The sequence below is a fragment of the Barbus barbus genome, assembly GCF_936440315.1.
Source record: "Barbus barbus genome assembly, chromosome: 38".
Lineage (NCBI taxonomy): Eukaryota > Metazoa > Chordata > Actinopteri > Cypriniformes > Cyprinidae > Barbus > Barbus barbus.
Genome location: NC_136716.1, coordinates 17,552,861 through 17,572,060, shown reverse-complemented (window position 1 = coordinate 17,572,060; position 19,200 = coordinate 17,552,861). Strand labels below are relative to the sequence as shown.

The 19,200-nt window shown below is 40.3% G+C and overlaps 2 protein-coding genes and 1 long non-coding RNA gene across 3 annotated transcripts; 1 reads left to right on the top strand and 2 right to left on the bottom strand.

Annotated features, from left to right (window-relative positions):
* Positions 1–331: 331 nt before the first annotated feature.
* Positions 332–4,150, bottom strand: LOC306857597 (uncharacterized protein). Its single transcript, XM_079397616.1, has 2 exons — positions 3,880–4,150; positions 332–2,992 (listed from the first exon to the last, which is right to left on the bottom strand). Exon 2 carries the CDS (start codon positions 2,980–2,982, stop codon positions 1,045–1,047), a length of 1,938 nt encoding a protein of 645 aa, XP_079253742.1. The 5' UTR covers positions 2,983–2,992; positions 3,880–4,150; the 3' UTR covers positions 332–1,044.
* A 499-nt stretch (positions 4,151–4,649) lies between these two features.
* LOC306857596 (zinc finger protein 646-like) lies at positions 4,650–12,718 on the top strand. The gene is made up of 4 exons (XM_079397615.1): positions 4,650–4,797; positions 6,070–8,953; positions 9,095–10,189; positions 10,278–12,718. The coding sequence occupies exons 2-4, from the start codon at positions 6,288–6,290 to the stop codon at positions 11,176–11,178; spliced, it is 4,662 nt and encodes a 1,553-aa protein (XP_079253741.1). The 5' UTR covers positions 4,650–4,797; positions 6,070–6,287; the 3' UTR covers positions 11,179–12,718.
* A 222-nt stretch (positions 12,719–12,940) lies between these two features.
* Positions 12,941–19,068, bottom strand: LOC306857595. Its single transcript, XR_013783121.1, has 5 exons — positions 18,870–19,068; positions 15,527–15,631; positions 14,549–14,686; positions 14,401–14,453; positions 12,941–14,305 (listed from the first exon to the last, which is right to left on the bottom strand). It is a non-coding gene; the product is annotated as an uncharacterized lncRNA (long non-coding RNA).
* Between the last annotated feature and the right edge of the window lie 132 nt (positions 19,069–19,200).

Here is a 19,200-nt window from a genome sequence, read left to right as displayed (position 1 = left end):
GTCCAGTGCTGAAGTTGTTTTTGAGAAATTTTGAGCTTCACTCAATATATAGTCTGTAACTGAACGAGTCATCAAAAATGGTTTCTCACATTTATCCACAGTTTTTCTTAACTTAGTGTTAATACAAGATCTCTAGTAGTTTTTGTGCAAAACCTATTTATATTTGTCTATCATAACAATAATAATATTTATATTTAACAAACTTCAAATGTTAAATGTTTACTGCTCATCCCTTCTTTAAGATGATTTTCCAAACTGAATTTAAATAACATGTTAGTTTAATGGCATACTCTACCACTAGTTAAAAAATTGACACCTATTTTTTTTTTTTACTAATAACTATTAAATTACTATGTTCCACATGTATAATAAAAAAAAAACAATAAAGTCATCAAAACTATGAAATTGGAACTGTCGGCTTCTTTCTTTCACTATCTAGGCATACTGACAAAAATATATGGTAAAGAAAGTCATATCTTTGTGTCTGCAAAACTAGATTAAACATTTTTAAGATCATAGAAAACACACCTTTAATCAATGTGTCCAAAATTGTGACTGGCATTATAAATGAGACCTTTTTCAAATCATAAATATTACACTATACCAAACTGTCAAAAATCCATGAAGTACAATTTTGCTTTAGGACATATAAAGAAGAACAAGAGCCGATATTGTTTAGTTGTACAGCATAAAAGCATTATATTATGTCCAAAAAGTAATTACTGTCGTATTTACCACCACATACACATTCTTGTTGCCTTCAAAAAACACTGAAATAATAACAGCTGTTAAAATAAAATAAGAGTATAAACTTGTGTAGTCAGTTGATGGAGAAAAACAATAATGTTTAATTAATTAACTAAACAATCTTGGCACATTTCTAAAGAGAAAAACATTTTTGTACAATATCAAGGTAAATTAAAGCCATTTATGTGTGGCTATTTATGCACTGAAGCATTTAACACTATTAAAAAATGAGATTTTATTGATTTTCAGGCTTTTTGCAAGATACTCTCAAAGCAGCTGACACAGTCAGCAATAAGTTCAGAGCCCCTCTTCCTTGTCTATATACACATGGGCTGGCATGGTCTGAAATGCCGACACCGGCACAGTCACTGGAACAGTCAGAGAAATAGCGGTGGGCTCGGATCCTGACGGTGACGCAGCACTTGGTGGGGATGGCAGGGGTTGGCTGTGCACTATATCAGTCTGAGGCAGGGAGGATGAGGACTCAGTGTCGCGGTGGGTGCGTAAGTGTTTGCGAAGGTAGGCGGCAAAAAGAAAAGCCTTTCCGCAAACAGCGCAGCAATGTGGCCGACTGGTCGAGTGGATGCGCTGGTGTTTACGAAGCCCGGCTTTATTCAGAAAACCCTTACCGCACTGGTCACAAACGTGAGGTCGGTGCAGTTTCTCGTGTGCCTGCATATCAGCCAGCTGAACAAACTCAGTCTGGCAAGTCACACAAACATATGGGCCAATAGGTAAAGCCGAAACCGTAGAATCAGACGGAGGAGAGATAGTGTGAAGGCTGGAATGGGCCTGCACTTCCTCCCACGTTCCAAATATCATATCACAGTGAGAGCAGGAGAACTGGGGCAGGGTGGTGGGAAACATTTGAGTCGTTTCAGGAGCGGCCTGGACCTGTAACGGCCTCTCGGACAAGTGTGTCCTCTCATGTTTGCGCAAACTGGATGACACAACAAACGACTTGAAGCACAGCTGGCATTTGTAAGGACGCTCCCCTGAATGCACCCTTCTGTGCTTGTTCAGACTAGAGCGCTCCGTAAAGGACTTGCCACATTCCGTGCAAGAAAAAGGCCGCAGACCAGAGTGCACTAGCATGTGGCGTCGCAGATCCCACGAAGCGACGAAAGCTTTATCGCAGCGCTGGCATTTGTAGGGCCGCTGACCAGAATGCACACGCTGATGCACCGCAAGGTCCGCAGGCTGCCGAAACCTCTTAGTGCACTTGTCACAAGGGTACGGCTTGAATCCTTGATGCGCCCGCTGATGTCGGCGGAAACTAGAGGGATCGGAGAACATCTTGCCACACTGTGGACACAAGAAGGGTTTTTCACCCGAGTGGGTACGAAGATGGGACTGGTACGAGGACAGCTGAGTAAAACCTTTGCCGCACTGTTCACACTGATACGGCTTGCTCTTGGAGTGGATTCGCAAGTGGCACGCCAAAGAGGACGACCGGGAGAAGGCTTTGCCGCAGTCCGAGCACAGGTAAGGCTTCTCGCCCGTGTGCGAACGCTCATGGTTCTTCAAGTCCTTCAGCTCCGTGTATGTTTTGCCACACTGGCCGCAACAATACGGCCGGTGGCCTTGGTGATTACGCCGATGCTTGCGGTACACCGAAGGGTCGGCGAAACTCTTCCCACACTCGGAACAGAAGTAAGGCTTCTCCCCGGTGTGTGATCGTTGGTGCACTTTGAGTTTGGATAGTGTGGGATAACTCTTAGAGCAATGAGGGCAAGAGTGAGGCCTTTCGCCACTGTGCTGTGTCATGTGGATACGCAGGCAAATGGCCTGCATAAATGCCTTGCCACAGTCAAAACAAACAAACGGTTTCTCTCCTGTGTGTGAACGGCTGTGGTTGCGTAACTCAGTTGGAGTCTTGTAAGCCTTATGGCAGTGTGGGCACTGGAACGGCCGCTGAGCAGAGTGGGAGCGCTGATGCTTGGAAAGCTGCGCCCGGCTGGAGAACGTCTTTGTGCACTTACCGCAGGTGTATTGCTGCTGTTTGTCTTTACCATGTACTGACAGCTTGTGGCTTTGTAGAGCTGAAGGGCTGGTAAAGACCTCCTGACAGGTCGAGCATTTAAAAGTGTGCAAAGTTTTTGGCGGTCTCCCTTTGCCTCTTCTTCTCAAAGGTTGTTCTGATGAGTTGTCTGGTTCTTTGTTGGGCTCGGTCTCAGAAGGCGCTGGTGTATACTGCTCTGCGGTTGGTGGGCTGCCTGGTTGGGGTAAAGCCATCCTGACAATGCTGGAGAAAAAAACAAAATACACAATGAGTGCCTTGAATTTATATGTTATAATTTAATTTAGATAATTTACTTACATTTGACCTATTAATTTAAATATACTTTTATTTATTGTCACTTATATTCTTTGTTACTCTTTGTTCCAACTTCATTTTTAAGGAAAAATATATTACATAATTACATTAACATTACATAATAATAATAATAATAATAAATAAATATATATTATTATTTGTAAACTTGACCACTCACCAAAAAAAATGTGATTTGAAATTGCAGATTATAGCTAAATTTCTTTTTCAGTTTCAGTTAAAATATCGTGATCACTAAACTTACTGTTAATTTTGTTGGTCATTTAGTATATTTTATATCTTGTGACAATAGAGGAACACAGATTTAATATAAGAACAACAACTGTAGTAACTAGCATATTTAGTGTATGATGTATATAACGTACAGCGTATAAAAATAAAACTAATATGTAGTATTTTGGCAGAAACCATGCTGAATGTTTTGTTTAAAAAGTTAAAAACGCTGGGATAGGCCAGGCATCACAAAATGGCCGGCATTAGGACCTCAGGGACAATTAGGAAAGACGCTCTTGTTCTCAAAGGAAGTTGGCATTTGAGCTCCTTGTCTACAAAACTGAATTACATTTCTATGTTAACTTAAATGTATTAACTACCATGACCAAATAGAAGCACTACAAATACAAAAACCTAATGAACAAGCATACAACTGCTCTTTTAGCTTGCACCATAACACAAAATGGCTGGCTTTAGGACCGCTGAACATGCGAAGCAATTTGCAGTCACTTCATTATAATCACTGCATAACAAAATGTTTTATCCCTGTAGCATACCTACAAAATGTGATTTACGTTACGTACCTTGCGTGCTCTCTGGAGAGGCGTGTGTGTCTTTGACAATGAATTGCAAATCGATGTCAGGAGGAGGCCGGCGGCTTTAGGACCACGACGAAATTATCCCGTGAACGCAGAGATGTGAGCCTTCTGTCTTCCTCACTCACCACCTGGGGGAATGTCTACAAAATGATCTGAATTTCTCTTGAATTAAAACGCGTTCATGCCTCTGCGATTTTGGTGTATCTACGGACTACAGTGCATGGTGAGTGGGGTGGAGAGAGAGCCTGTGGGAGGGGAAATCACATATGCTCACTTCAATGTGCTGTTGTTTTGTGCATATAAAGTTACATAACAAAATGTCACTTTTGATTTATTTTAAGAGTTGACAAATACAGTGAAATTTACATTTAGAAATTGTGCATTTTTAATAAAACAAGCTGTTATTAACATTGACAACATTAAAGAACGAATAAACAAACAAAAATGAGGTTTCGAAAATATAATGTAATGACTGGAACAAATTCCTAGAAGTTTATTATATGCATATAATGTAAGAGTGCTGTGTTTGCACATTTGTGGCTATATATTACAAAAATAAAACATTGTTGGTAACTTTTTTGAGAAAAGCGGACTAAACTTCATGTAGTTCATGCTTATTCCAAAAGGAACTGGCGGAGAGGATAGAAATAATATAAGTAAAACACGTTTTCAAATGAAAATGTATCGTTAAATAAAACACCTCTTAAGATGAACGCACGGATGTTTTTCGCTGATGCACATTTCCTGTTTCCTAGCAACAAGAGCAGGAAGTGAGTCGAGTGGGATGGGGAAAAGACAATTGTCAGAAAGGGGGACGAACACGCCCGTCCTGAAACTAAAATAAAGTGAACGGAGTGCCAACATTACATGCACCAACATCACACAGGGAGACTGCAACATTCAGTATGTATATTCCTAGCGTCTTTTTTGCCGTATCAGTGGGTTAGTTTTAGCTGTAGATTCTAGCCGCCAAATGCTAACTAGCTCGCAACGGGATGGGATGCTACTGCCTCTCCCAAATACATATTTTATTCCGTTCAACTTGAGGGCAGTTTGTCTACTATATTAATTTAAACTACGGCTATAAGACTATTAAAACTATCATGATTGTGCTTGTTGTTAGCTGTTAGGCTAATGTACTCGGCAAGTGTTTACTGTGTCAATAGAGCTCCATTGTGTGAGGCAGTCTGTCACCTAACTGCTGAAACCCATGAGTTGATCCTTCAAGCTGTCCGCTCATCTGTTAAAATTCTATCTAAAATCTGTTAGAGATCCGTGATGCTGTCTGATCCAGACAGATAAGCAGCGTTATTTTATTGAATAGTGTTTTAAAATAAGATCTAAAAATAAATACTGGAGCCGACTAAAGGCTTCATGATTGATGGTAAATAGCTTTGAATGGATATTAAACCCCTGCATGTACTTTGTTTTTTTTATATAACGTCTAAGTTGGTTTAATAATTGCTTGTATAAAATAAGTGTGTATTTTGTGTTTTTTTTGTGTGTGTGCTTAATGAACACTTTTTAATATGAACAAATAAAAAGTGTTTGTTAAAGGGACAAGAGACCCAGAAAAGAAAAGTCACTATTTATCCAATTAAATCCATCCTATTTTGTCCCAAGTTCTGTTTCTGTTTTAATTGATTTTAAAAACAATTTAATAAATTAATAATTTATTAAAATGGTAACAATAATAGACCTTTGACCTTTTAGAGGAATCAGTTTTACCTTTTTCCCAAATTCCTATTTACTCACCCTCATGACATTCCAACCCTGTAGGACTTTTTCTTCTAACAGCATTAAAGGAGATGTTAGGCAGAATGACAGCTTCAGTCAGCATTTCGTTTTATTACATTTTTAGTCCATACAATAAAAGTGAATATTGGCTGAGACTGTCATATGGAAAGAAAGTCATATGAAAATTGAAGACTAAAGATAGAATCTTCAGATTTGCATGAATTTCCCTTATAAACCGTGTTTTATTGTACAGAAATGTTAGAATACTTCCTTTTATTTCATTACTCGTGCGTTATGTAAACTCAGAGCTTTTTGTCAAGACTTAGTCACATTAGAAAGCAATGTTAGTGTTAGTTTTTCATCATTATTGACTTTCTTGTTATGCAACTGCCCTGTGTGAACTTAATGGTAAATAATGTATGGGTTTTCCTGTTACAGATTTCATCCAGTGCCTGCGTTTGCATCATCTTCTCAATTACATTTTTCCAATGGAATGGAACAGAATGTATTCTCAGCTAATTTTTTGAATGTTGCCTTTACATTCACACCTCTTCGAACAAGCCAATTTGATAATAGCGAGGACAGGTTTGTCCCTTACAGTCATTCAAACTGGCTCTTGTTGACAGTTCTTATGATTATACTATACCATTATAGCTATGCAAGAGCCAGGCCGGACCAAAGGCTTTTCGTGTAGACATTGTGGTGTAGTATGTGCAAGCATGCCCAGTCTTTTGGAGCATACAGACAATTTTCATCAGTCGGAAGAGGAACGGAAGTTCAAATGTGATGAATGTGGACGAGGCTACAGGCATGCTGGCAGCTTGGCTAACCACAGAAAAACACATGAGGTTGGCTCTTTTCAGTGTCATGTATGCTCCAGGAAGCTCTCCAATGCATTGGCTCTTAAAAGCCACCTGCGCATCCACACATCTAGAAAGAAATACTCTTGCACAGAATGCGGAAAAGCTTTTCGCCTTGCAACTCAGCTGGTCACCCATCAAAAGGTTCATCGCAATAAAGAGTCTCAAATCAGGACAAAGGATTCTGCAAGCAGTCTTATTGAAAGTGATTATAAAGATGATGAGTTGCTGCATCTGGATGAGATGGATTTTGACATGATACCAGATTTGCAGCCAGACATGAAGCTAAATATTGCTCCAATGAGCAGCCTTAGTAATGGTGCCGTGTCAGAACACATTTCAAACACCACCACAGAAAGTGACATGGCAGTTGAAGATGATGCTGGAGACAGGCCGTTCAAATGTGACTTGTGTGACAAGACGTACAGACATCATGGCAGCCTCATAAATCATAAGAAAACTCATCAAATGGGGATATTTGAGTGTCCAGTCTGTTTTAAACAGTTCAATAATCTTGCTGCACTTAATAGTCACCAGCGAATACACAGTAAAACCCGAGGTCGTCTCAGTGTGCAGACCTCTAAAACTACCTTTACGGAATGCAAGCAAGAACTTGCCCCTCATGTTATGCCACAGAATGGTGATGCTAATATACATTTTTGTCACCTTTGTCAGGTTGTTTTTGCTAATGATGATGAGTTTCAAAATCACATTCTGTTGCATAACTCCTCCTCGGTGTCATTTGAGCTCCCTACTAACTTGTCAGAGGAGCACAATTTTTCTTACAATGATAGTGTTACTCATTCCCCAGAGTCTAATCCTTATCCCTCCTCTAGTGACACTCCACCATTGCCCCCGTTACTCGATAAGTCTGTTGAATATTCCCAAGCAGGTGTGCCATTGGAAAATGGTCATATTTATCTACCCAACTCTTTAGATGAAAATCCATTGAATATACATGCTCAGGGACAGCCAATGGCCCTACCATCAGAAAACCTCAACCCTGATTGTTCAGCACAGGGTACTGATAACATCAAAGTAGAAGATGCTGACAGTTCTGATCGCAGATTCAAGTGTCACATCTGTGGCAAAAGCTACAGGCATGCAGGCAGTCTTATAAATCACAAACGGTCCCATCAAACCGGAGTCTTTCAATGTTCCATCTGCCGCAAGAACTACCCACATTTGGCGGCTCTGCGAAGCCACCTTCGGATCCATAAGGGAAGGCCCGCATCTTTGCCTGCGAGTTCTGAGGGTGACTGGCTTTCCTCAGAGCCCTTGACACACGAGAACCAACAGAACTGTTTTCCATCACATGAGGGAGATGTAAGTGGAATATTAGGCCTTCCTCAGGACCTGGTAGACTCTGTGCAGCATAAATCCGATGAGGAGCATGTGAATGAGACAAATGCTACTGAATTTCATGAGCAGTTTGACAATTCCTTCTCAGATGAGCACCTACCTCAGGATGAACACCTCATGGAGAGGCACATGTGTGCTGACTGTGGAAAAACATTTACTGATATTGCAGGAATCAAGTCACACATTTGTCCCCTCCTGAATCAGCAGTATCAGACCATGATGAACGGCTCACCCGGTCACATGGACTTTCACAACACAAAGCATCAACATTTCTTAGGAGAGTCAGAGGAAGATGTTGGTTTTGAGGGACACAATGCTAGTGCAGCAGACGCTTTTTTTAGACGGCAGACCTTTTGTGACAACATTCATGGTCAGATGAGTGACAGTGAAGCTAAAGCTGAATGTGAAGACGATGAAGAAGAGGACGATGAAGAGATGTATCAGTGCTCAGTGTGTGGGAATCACTATACTAGCATGCGTGCACTGCGAAGCCATCTCAGAGGTCATACTCAAACTCATGGTGCACCTTCAGCATGTGGCCCATCATCGTTGTCTTCTCTAGAGGTCAAGAAAGATGAACAGAGTGAAAATCAGCAGGGTGACTGCAGTCTGATTATCTGCAGCACTTGTGGAGAGAGCTTTACAAAGAAACAAGACCTACAAGCCCACCAACTCTTGCATAGCAATATAGAAGGTAATCCACAAGAACAATTTGTAACAAACCACCAGAATGAGCTCAAACCAAAAGTGGAAATGGAAAGTATTATTTGTGGGAAATGTGGCATAAGCTGCAGCGATATTTATCACCTCAGTAACCACAACTGCACAGGGCAACGAGATGGACAAGTGGAGGAGAAATGTGGGGAGAAACCACTTCTTAAAAGTACATTTCAACGAGAATGTTTGCAGGAAAGTCCACATGATGGAGAGCGCCAGTACAAGTGTGACCAATGTGGTCGTTCGTACAGACATGCTGGATCATTACTCAATCATAAGAAGTCTCACAAAACTGGAGTGTTTCGCTGCTTTGTTTGCCAAAAGCGTTTTTATAATTTGCTGGCTCTCAAGAATCACCAGAGGACACACTTTGATGTTAAAAAGTGAGTATTTCAAAAAATCGTTCGAATTGAACCTCAAAATTGGATTGCTTTGAAAAAAGTTATTGTATAGGTCATAATTAATTTATATTGTTTTACAGCCAAGTTCTTTTTTTTTATCTGATATTTTTCTTTTTCTACCAGGCATAGATGCACAGAATGTGGGAAAGCATTCAAAATCTATAAACAACTGTTGAACCACCAGAGGGTACATCAAGAAAACAAGGCTAAGATTGAAGAGCTCAACAAACAAATTCAGACACTCATGCAGATGAGTGGGAATGCCTCAGGGAGTGGAATGCAGGCACTTAATTCCAGCAGAAAGAGAATGAGCAGACGCCACAAGCAACGGCAGACCTCTAACAGTGATCAGTCTAGCCAAGAAAAAGAGGGCCAGATGGGAGATCCCAGAGACCCTCGCCCTTTTGTCTGTGATCAGTGTGGGCGAAGCTATCGACATGCAGGAAGCTTGGTCAACCACAAAAACTCGCACAAGACAGGTGAATATTACTGTGCTTTGTGCAACAACACTTACTCCAACCAGCTAGCAATGAAGAACCATTTGCGAATACACTTTGCCGTCAAAAGACACCGCTGCCAAGATTGTGGAAAGGCCTTCAGGGGGAACAAACAGTTACTCGACCACACTTGTTCGACCAATAAAAGAAATGCAGCAGCAAGAGGAAAGGTCAGGGGCCACAAACGAGAAAAGCGTTTGATTTGCAAGCAGTGCCGTCTGGTATTTCCAGATACTGAACTACTTGAAGGACACACCTGTAGCAAAGAGACTGCCCCTGATTCGGTGACCCTAGGAGATGTAGATGGTGACAACGATGGTGCGGACCTAGAAAAAGAAGAACGACCATTCAAGTGCAACATTTGTAGTCGCAGTTACCGTCATGCTGGTAGCTTGTTGAACCATAAGAACACTCACAAAACAGGCCATTTCACCTGCACCTTCTGTGCCAAGCCCTTTTCCAATCCCATGGCTTTACGAAATCACACACGCATTCACACGCAGAAGAAAAAGTATGTCTGTCTTACTTGTGGTAAAGCTTTCCGTCTCTCCAGTATCCTGTACAATCATCAAAAAATCCATGCACGGGGAGTAACTCATTACAGCTGCCAAACATGTGGCAAAAGCTTCCAGGGAAAGTCTGGGCTAAAGAGACATCGCTGTTACCGACATGGCAATCCAAACTCTACTGTAAACCAAGACGGTGTGGACAAATGCTATACGTGAGTCATTTTTTTTTTTCTTAAATGCTATTTGAACGCACATCTTTACCTATTCGTCATCTGATGCCAATCTTTTCCTTTGTTACAGGTGTGATCAGTGTGGACGCTCTTATAGACATGCCGGTTCCCTTCTTAACCACAAGAAGACTCATTCCACTGACCTCCTCAACTGCACTCTCTGCCTAAAAACATTCACGGACCCTCTGGATTTAGAGAGCCATTCTCAAATGGCTCGCCACTGCTGCCCAGATTGCGGGAAAACCTTCTGTGAGTTTGCACACCTGCAGAGCCACATGGAGGTGCATAGTAAGGGACTCCCCTATTACTGCACCATATGTCAACAGAACTTCCCAAACCTTGCTAGTTTTCAGCAGCACCAGGAGCTCCATGGCGGCTTGCAGGGGCAGTCACACCAAGAGCAAGGTATGCAGATGCAGCAGGATTTAGGCTGGGACTCGGCACTAGACCAGCAGATAGGAATTCAGAGCCTTCCTAAGATCGATTCAGCCTTCAGCCGAGTGCACAGATTCCCCGAGCCACAAGACCAGCAGGAAAGTAGCGAGGGATACGGTAGGGAAGAGAAAAGTCATGTGTGCGAGCACTGTGGGCGCACTTACCGCCACGCTGGTTCACTGCTCAACCACAAGAACAGCCACAAGACCGGCTCCTTCTTCTGCTCGGTCTGCCAAAAGGAGTTCACCAATCTCATGGCACTGAAGAATCACCGGCGCATTCATACAGAACCCAAACGCTATCAGTGCCTGGAGTGTGGCAAGGCCTTCCGGGTCTCCACCCAGCTTATCTGCCACAGGCGCATCCACACCAAAGAGAAGCCTTTCTCCTGCCTCCTTTGCGACAAGCGTTTCTCTAGCAAGTCCAACCTCCGGCACCATCAGAAGATGCATCAGAATACCCAACAGACTTATGAGTCCTCCTTCAACATGGATGATAATGCATTCATGGGACTGGGTGTGGACCCTTTCCTCTAAGGCCACGCTCCAGTCTTGCCGCTTCAAGGGAAGATTTCAAAACAATATTCTGTTACAAGACTCTTTCTCCACCCAAGGCCCAATGCCAATAATCGTACAACATCAGGTTTTCTGCTGTACTTGTCTAGATGGTGTCGCACACAGATGCTAATCTTGGCAGGACTTGCCTACTTTACTGTTGTTTTCAAATGTTGTTCTTTTAATGGACACTTAAGACTGGCATTGATAAGATACTACCTCTGGTAGGGACTGTAATACTGTAGACATTTTAGAATAAGTGACAGTGCCTGTCAGAGACCATTTTAGATTTTTATTTAATTTGTTTTGTGTCCCCACACAGTGCACAAATTGTTTGGTACTATGATAGGTCTCAGACTGAGAGCTTGGATGAGCATTTCTGTCCAGACTCTTACCTAGTGCTGCCTTCAAGAGCCTGACCGATTATTTGGCGTAATCGGAGGGGGAACAAAACAAGCTGTTATGTTTCTTTAAGGTATTATGGGAATAAAAGGATACATACTATCCTTCTCAATATATTTTGTATTAAGTGCTTCCATATTTTCAGGTTATTGTACTGCTCATGGTAGATGTGCTGTAATCATTGTCTCATTAAGACCAACGTACTCTTGATGTTCCTGCAGTTTCATTATGGATGACACTGGTGGTAAGGCTGTTAAACAGCAACCTTCACTAAGGCCTGTCTTGTAGAAAATCTCAAAGATATTTATTTATTTAAATAGAACTATTTATACCTTACATTAATATTTGAAATGTAAGCATATTTCTTGTCTTTAATACTGTTAAATGTGGTACACATTATGCATGGTATTAAATGTGTGATGATATGCTAGATTGGTCGATTATGTAGGTATTCTAGATAATGGTTGTAAACGCATAAGAAATACCTCTTTAAAAGCATTCACAACAGAAATATTTCCGTTTTCTTAGTGCATACTTTTTTAGTAAATGTTTTATGAAGTGGAAGTATATTCAAGATTTTGGAGCACAGAAAATTTATGGACCCAAAAAATCCATGATCGGTCGGGCTCTATTAGGGCAGGAATTCACAGACTAAACTCTTTTCAACAGTTTTTTTTAAATGCTCAGGTCTCGCAACTTACTAGACGCAATGTAAGAAAATACATTGAGCTTGATGCTTCTTGCATCAAGGCTTCTGCGTCTGTCTTTGATGCCAGATTGAATTTCAATGTGCCATTTCATATCACCACCCTACTTGGATTAAATTATTTGTAAGATGGTTTCCTTTTTAAGCCTATAGATCAGTGCTTACTGATTATTTAAGAGTAGAATTTGCAAACTTTCATGTATTAATGGCTTCATTGCATTTGAGAAAACTTAAACTGACAACTGAGACTCGCTGTAATCAGTTGCATATATCGTAAATATAAAATATTTATTTTTGTTCAGATGATCAATGTTTTTCTTTCTCAAGTAGGGACCTTAATAAGCAGATAATGTTCATTTGTAGGTGTTGATGCCCTCACTTTCTTAAACTGAATAAAACCAATATAGCAGTGCGTTTTGGCTTCTTCTTTGAGCCTTCTTGTATCTTATCTTTGTTTTAACACTTGAGTTGCTTGCAGTTGCAATGCATTACATGATTATTTTAGGGTAAGCAAATGAGAATCGAGTCAGTGGGTTTATCATTCTGCTGTCATATTGTGTCTTAAAGTGTGACGCCTGCAAATTAGACACTTTAAAAAAACACATTAAGGAAACAAAAACATTAACAAACAAACACAGTATATTAGTTGTCTCTTTATTGTATTAAAATGTATAGTTTCCTCTGCAGTCTGTGGAGTAATTGTGAATGAGTAAAGGCACAAATACACAACCAACTTTACTCAAGACTGTGACAGCGCCGTGCATGCTTCACAGGTTTATGTTTATCAAGATCTTGGACTAGCTTCTTGATGTTCCTAGATTTCTGACAAACATGGCAGTGATTCACAATGAGGTACATAAAGTATTCTTGGGAAATGGGTATAAAGTGTGCTTAGTTTTCTTGAAAACAATGCAACATTCAGCAAAATATAATTTCTTTTGATTCTGGGTGGAAATGTTACTCAGACATGTTCTTCACAGGTTTCATGAGATTAACCTCTTGCTAAACATGCTTTAAGTCATTCAAACAAGTTAATTACTCGTTAGCATCTGCTGTATATAAATATATACATCCCCTAATGCCCATAGCTGGCCACACACATCAAAAAATTGTGATTTTATCCTTTCTATATATTTTAGTAAACTGAAATGATAAAACACGAGAGATTAAATGTATTGCGATACACGTATGTAAATATCACTCTAAACTATCTAATCTCTTATTCGTATAAAGGCAGCAAAACTAAGGTGGAATCTGACACCTGCGACTTTTTCTCAGAGAATTTGTTAACGTCAGCTGGCGACCCTTGTCTTTCAGGATATCGGCTTCTGTTGCTTCGCTGGTCTTCAGTGTCTCCAGAATGTTCATCAATGCCATAGACAGGCTGGTGAGCCAGTCGGTGTCAGAACATTGTTGTACAAAGGGCTACATCTATACAATGTGTAGTATTCCAACACTATAAAAATAGATAATTCAACTAACAATGATTACAAATACATTCAAATGGCTGTGCCATATAAATCTGTTTAGGGAGCCATATTTGTGTAAAAAAGATGATCTCTAAGTCTACTATATTAAACTGGTTGTGGTTATTTGTTTATCATGTTTACAAATCTAACAAGGAATATTCAAGTGGGAATGCATCTACAGTGCACTCTAAGTGCAACATGAATGGCCTCAAATTTCTGTAAAACAGTGTAACAAGACCTGTCACTGAAGCATTTTAAGGGTTCCAAAAAAGGAATATATATGCTATCATGCTGTCCATAGGATGTCACTTAGCACCAAGGCTTGCAAAGCTATTCTGCACAGTGAGTGACAAGGAAGGTCTCAGTGCAGCTTTTGTGCATGACATAGCCTACTAATGTAATAAATTAGACAAATCAGATGCTACTCATAGAACACTCTGTGGTTGAGTTACCAGCCAGTGTTTACCAACTGGAGCATTAATTGACTGAAGCAACAGTCCATTTTCATTTTCGTCAGCTTGAGTTCCATGAACTGCAAACATTTAAAAGATTGCACATGAACAAAACTAATTTCCTTAACGCATTTCGAAGCATTGTAAGAAGTGTTGCATTTTTCAACCCTTATACCTTATGAAGATCCTATACTGGATAAAGGGGTCCTGTCGTCTCTTCAATCGGTTCTGAATTGTGGACAGAAGAAGTTGAGTTAGTTCTGAGTCCTGCTCTGAAGGAGAATGTTTGTTGTTAAAAATGTGCTGTAATGTTAATTTCTCACCACGTAAAGTCCTCTTGGACCTGCTCTGATGTACTAGAATGCCTATGAGCAAGGCTCCGCAAACAATTACGGCTGCCAGGACAGATAAACTGGTAATTGCTGCCACCCTCCAGGAATCTGAAGGCTCTATGGGTGGGCCTTAAAAACACAGGACAATGTTACTGGAAGACCTCCAGCTCAACTGATCATACAGAAAGAATCTGGCCACTCCTTCTCTGTATGTAGCTAAGCTTTGACCTGTTGCAAAAGAATCTACTTACAATGCATTCTGATGAGTGTTCAACCTGATTCAGTTTGGGAATATCAGACCATTTTATTGACTTGGACCTTTGTATCTTGTTCAGCAAAATGAACTATTTTTCTATTCAAGTTATCTCATTCATTTAAGTGGATCTAACCATTTTTTAGGAGCGAAATTCCCAATTTTTGAAAATAGTAGAAATTAGGATATTTTAATGCGACCCTTCTTCCACCACGAAAATAAATAAATAAATAAAAGATGTTTGCCACTTTTTATCTCGCAATTCTGAGTTTATATCTCACAATTCAGACTTTGTCTCTTGCAATTCCGAGACAAAAAGTGAGATTTTTAGTCTTCATTATATGGTGGAAACAGGCTTCCATAAACCAAATTTAAATGAATGATTACCTCCCCAGTCGCTACTGCAACTTGAAAAAAATAAAGAAAAAAGACAAAAGTGTTAATGGGGAGGCACCCTTTCAAAATATATACTGCAGGTAGGCTAATAATATGTAGGCTACTTTTAAAATATGTCAACTAATGTGTATCTTTATGGTAGGCTAGTAAGCCTATAAGGGCAAATAAGGTACAAAGATGTACCTTTAGATTTTGTACTTTAGGGTACCACCTTAGTGACAGCTTTTTGCACCTTTTTTTTTTTTCTTATAGTGTTCGTGAACGAGCCATCACTACTATTCAGACCAATTATAATCTTAACTTTGATCGAATATACTCACATGTGTCACATGATGGAGTTTTCGGGTACTGTTTGCATATATGACAAGGTACACATTGTGCGACATCTCCGTTCCAGAATTCGGATTTCGAACAAAGGGCTGAACCTGACAAAATTGAACAAAGAAGCAAACACAGAAAGGTGTCAAATAGCGGTAACTTAGTAGATTACAGCGAAACTGACAAAAACAACTTCTCCGCACAGGTTTCCTGATAACTCGGGGTGGGTTCGAGGTTTTGCACATGGGTAATGTGTTTTACGACTGAATAAGAAGGTCCAAGAGCTTTCTTCGCTCTGCCTCTTTTTCATATGAAATGAGATGGGAAATTCCGTTGCAGTGATGTGGTGGTGCACTCGCGGGGAAACGATATTACTCATGCTCTGTGTGCGTAAGCAAGTCTAAGCTCACGGCCAGACTGTGATGCAGCTCTGAGTGCATGCAAAGTGAGAACTGAGGACATGGAAAAGTGACTTTAAGAGAACTAATGGGTTGGCGAAGGAGTCATCAGTGAAAGCTGCAGGGCTTAGGGTTTGTCTTGCGCACATGCTTGCAATCAGGGGAGGTACATATAGGAAAAAGCGATAAGGCAGGTACCACTGAAAGTCTTTCACATAAACTGCTGCGGTCTTCAGATGACAAACATCTGCGAATATCACCCGTCCCGCAGTACTAGCCTATATGACGTGATTTGGAGAATATCGGCAGATTCTAATGAAGACTTGCTTTCTTACAAATGACTCTTGACGTCTAATCCTTGTGGGGTGCACTACATTTATCACTATCAAATGTTAGCCATCCTAGTACATCCCTGCATCTCTTTCTATTCTATTTCATTCTAGAACAGTAGACAATAGCACAACTGTGCATACAACTGATTTATTTTTCAATTTTTTGTGTATTTATATTTACATGTGTATTTTTTATTCTCATCTTATTTTTATTGTCTGTGTGTCATTGTTGTCTCTGTGAACTGGAAGCTTATGACACTAAAACAAATTCCTTGTGCGCATAAAGCATACTTGGCAATAAAGCTCTTTCTGATTCTGAAAGTGCATGAATGTCAGATCTTCTCATGACAAGTTGTGTGACGTAACAGAACAACGTGCACAGCTTACATTGATTTATCGATATTGATCCTTTATGGACACTTTCAAGGATGCATTATACTGCATTAAAAGTACACTGTAACACAAATATCTGCATATCTTTTTGTCATATACATTAAAGAACATTTAAAAACAGTTAACTCTTCAGGGAGTAATGAATCAGACCTCAGTATTCTTATCTGATGGTTGAGGTAGTGAATGTGGGCTGTTCAACAGAAAGGCTACTGAAATCACAGTTCTGCTCAATCACTGCTGCGCCCTTGAGCAATAGTAAAATGTGACCCTGGACCACAAAACCAGTCTTAAGTCGCTGGGGTATATTTGTAGCAATTGCCAAAAATACAGGTCAAAATGATAGACTTTTCTTTTATGCCAAAAATCATTGGGACATTAAGTAAAGATCATGTTTTATGAAGATATTTTATAAATTTCCTACCGTAAATATATCAAAACTTCATTTTTGATTAGTAATATGCATTGCTAAGAACTGGACAACTTTAAAGGCGATTTTCTCAATATTTTGATTTTTATATATTTTTTGCATCCTCAGATTCCAGATTTTCAAATAGTTGGCCAAATATTGTCCTATCCTAACAAACCATACATCAATGGAAAGCTTATTTATCCAGCGTTCAGATGATATATAAATCTCAATTTTGGTTTTGTGGTCCAGGGTCACAAATATCAAAGTCTTGTATGTTTTATCATGCACACCCAAGCAAGCTTATCAGTAAACATCAGCTTGAGTATCAGCCCCTCAGTGTCTGTAGTTCTCAGCCTTTTTAATCCAAGGACCCTAGTCAAAGTTAGTATTTGAAGGGCCCCCTATATACCCTATAGGTGGTCTTCCTTTTGTACTTCTGCTAAAATTATGAGGTGGCATATTTTCCTTTTTTGTTTTTAAATAATAATATGTTAAAATAATGAACCGACAAGGTTTTTCTTCATAGTTCACAAAGTTTTATTGATGCTGGAAAAGTTCTGTTACCAAAACATTTTTAAAGAAAAGTAATATGATTTTATATATATATATAAATTAATGAGGATAATGTTTCAGTTTTGTTTGCAAAGGTAGTGTGCTGCACTGAAAAACAAATCTGCTGTGAACTCAGCGGAGAGTCAATTCCTGAATTTTCTATTTGTTAAATTATTTTAACAGTTATAGATAATATGAAGTTGTTTTGCAGCCACCTTTGAAGTTTGTCTAAGGCCCCCTAGTGGGCATGAGGCCCCCAGTAGTGAACCACTACAGTAGGCTATAATGATGATCTAAGCATGTTTTGATGTGCATGATTGAATCCATAAGACTTTAAATCTAATTTCCTCGTTATAAAGTAACTTTGTGACATGACATGAATCAGTTTTCTGTCTGTATTAAATCACTGCTTAACTAAAGGAAGTCGTGGCCTAATGGTTAGAGAGTCGGACTCGTAATCGAAAGGTTGCGGGTTCGAGTCCCCGGCCAGCAGGGATTGTAGGTGGGGGGAGTGAATGTCCAGCGCTCTCTCTACCCTCAATACCACGACTGAGGTGCCCTTGAGCAAGGCACCGAACCCCCAATTGCTCCCCGGGCGCCGCAGCATGGCTGCCCACTGCTCCGGGTGTGTGTTCACGGTGTGTGTGTGTGTGTGTGTGTGTGTGCATTTGTTCACTACTCACTGCTGTGTGTGTGCACTTGGATGGGTTAAACGCAGAGCACCAATTTCGAGTATGGGTCACCATACTTGACAATACGTCACGACTTTTTTTAAAGCCCCTGAATATAACGAGGGCATATGGGCACTTTCCAAGACATTGCCGAAGACTTTTCCATAGCAGACAATGCACTTTTTTCATTCCTGCAAGTGTTTTTACAATTAAAACTGTCCCAGCAGTACTACACATGCCAAAGTAACAAAGGTGCTTCAAGCTTCATGTTCCTCGTGGAAAGCTGAAGCCTCTTGTGCTGCACTGTTCTCAGCTGGGCACAATACAACCCATGGAGCGGGCGGGAGTGAAATAAGAGCATTGGAATGCGGAACCGGTGGGACCTGTAACTGGTAAAGGAAGCTATTACCAATGAGGCAGTTCATCGTCATTAACTCCACTGACTCCACGTCTGGCCATGTTCATAGCAAGAGGACAAATGAGACGGAACTTTCCTCACCAACAGACAAATAGGCTATATAACAAATGTCACACATACGCTCTATGTTATAACACGGGGATATTAAGCAAGTAAATGTGTATATCCTTACTTTTATCCGCGTTTATCCCATGAATAAGCGTGGCGATCAATAGAGTAATCCAATAGAGGCAACGCAACATAGCACCGGAATCCATAGAGCTTTATATATCTTAAGATCCCACAGCGATTACAATAGATTAAAAGCCACAAATGGGTTTCAAGCATAGCAAAAGCAGCGCGTGTGAATGACCACCCCAAACTTTCAGTCTTGTTTTAATAGCGCCCACACCCACGCGTTGGATTCAACTCCTCTATGAGTCATTTCCTATGTACTGTACTGAAATTCTGTGGCCGTATCTCAAAAGCTATGTAGACAGCGTTTAGGACATCCGTACGATTTA

Bases quoted from the DNA above. Each gene is read 5' to 3' on its own strand.
- LOC306857597 (XM_079397616.1), bottom strand. From the start codon at position 2,982: ATGGCTTTACCCCAACCAGGCAGCCCACCAACCGCAGAGCAGTATACA.
- LOC306857596 (XM_079397615.1), top strand. From the start codon at position 6,288: ATGCAAGAGCCAGGCCGGACCAAAGGCTTTTCGTGTAGACATTGTGGT. The intron at 8,954-9,094 runs GTGAGTATTTCA...TTTTTCTACCAG, and splicing joins ACACACTTTGATGTTAAAAA to GCATAGATGCACAGAATGTG. The intron at 10,190-10,277 runs GTGAGTCATTTT...CCTTTGTTACAG, and splicing joins GGTGTGGACAAATGCTATAC to GTGTGATCAGTGTGGACGCT.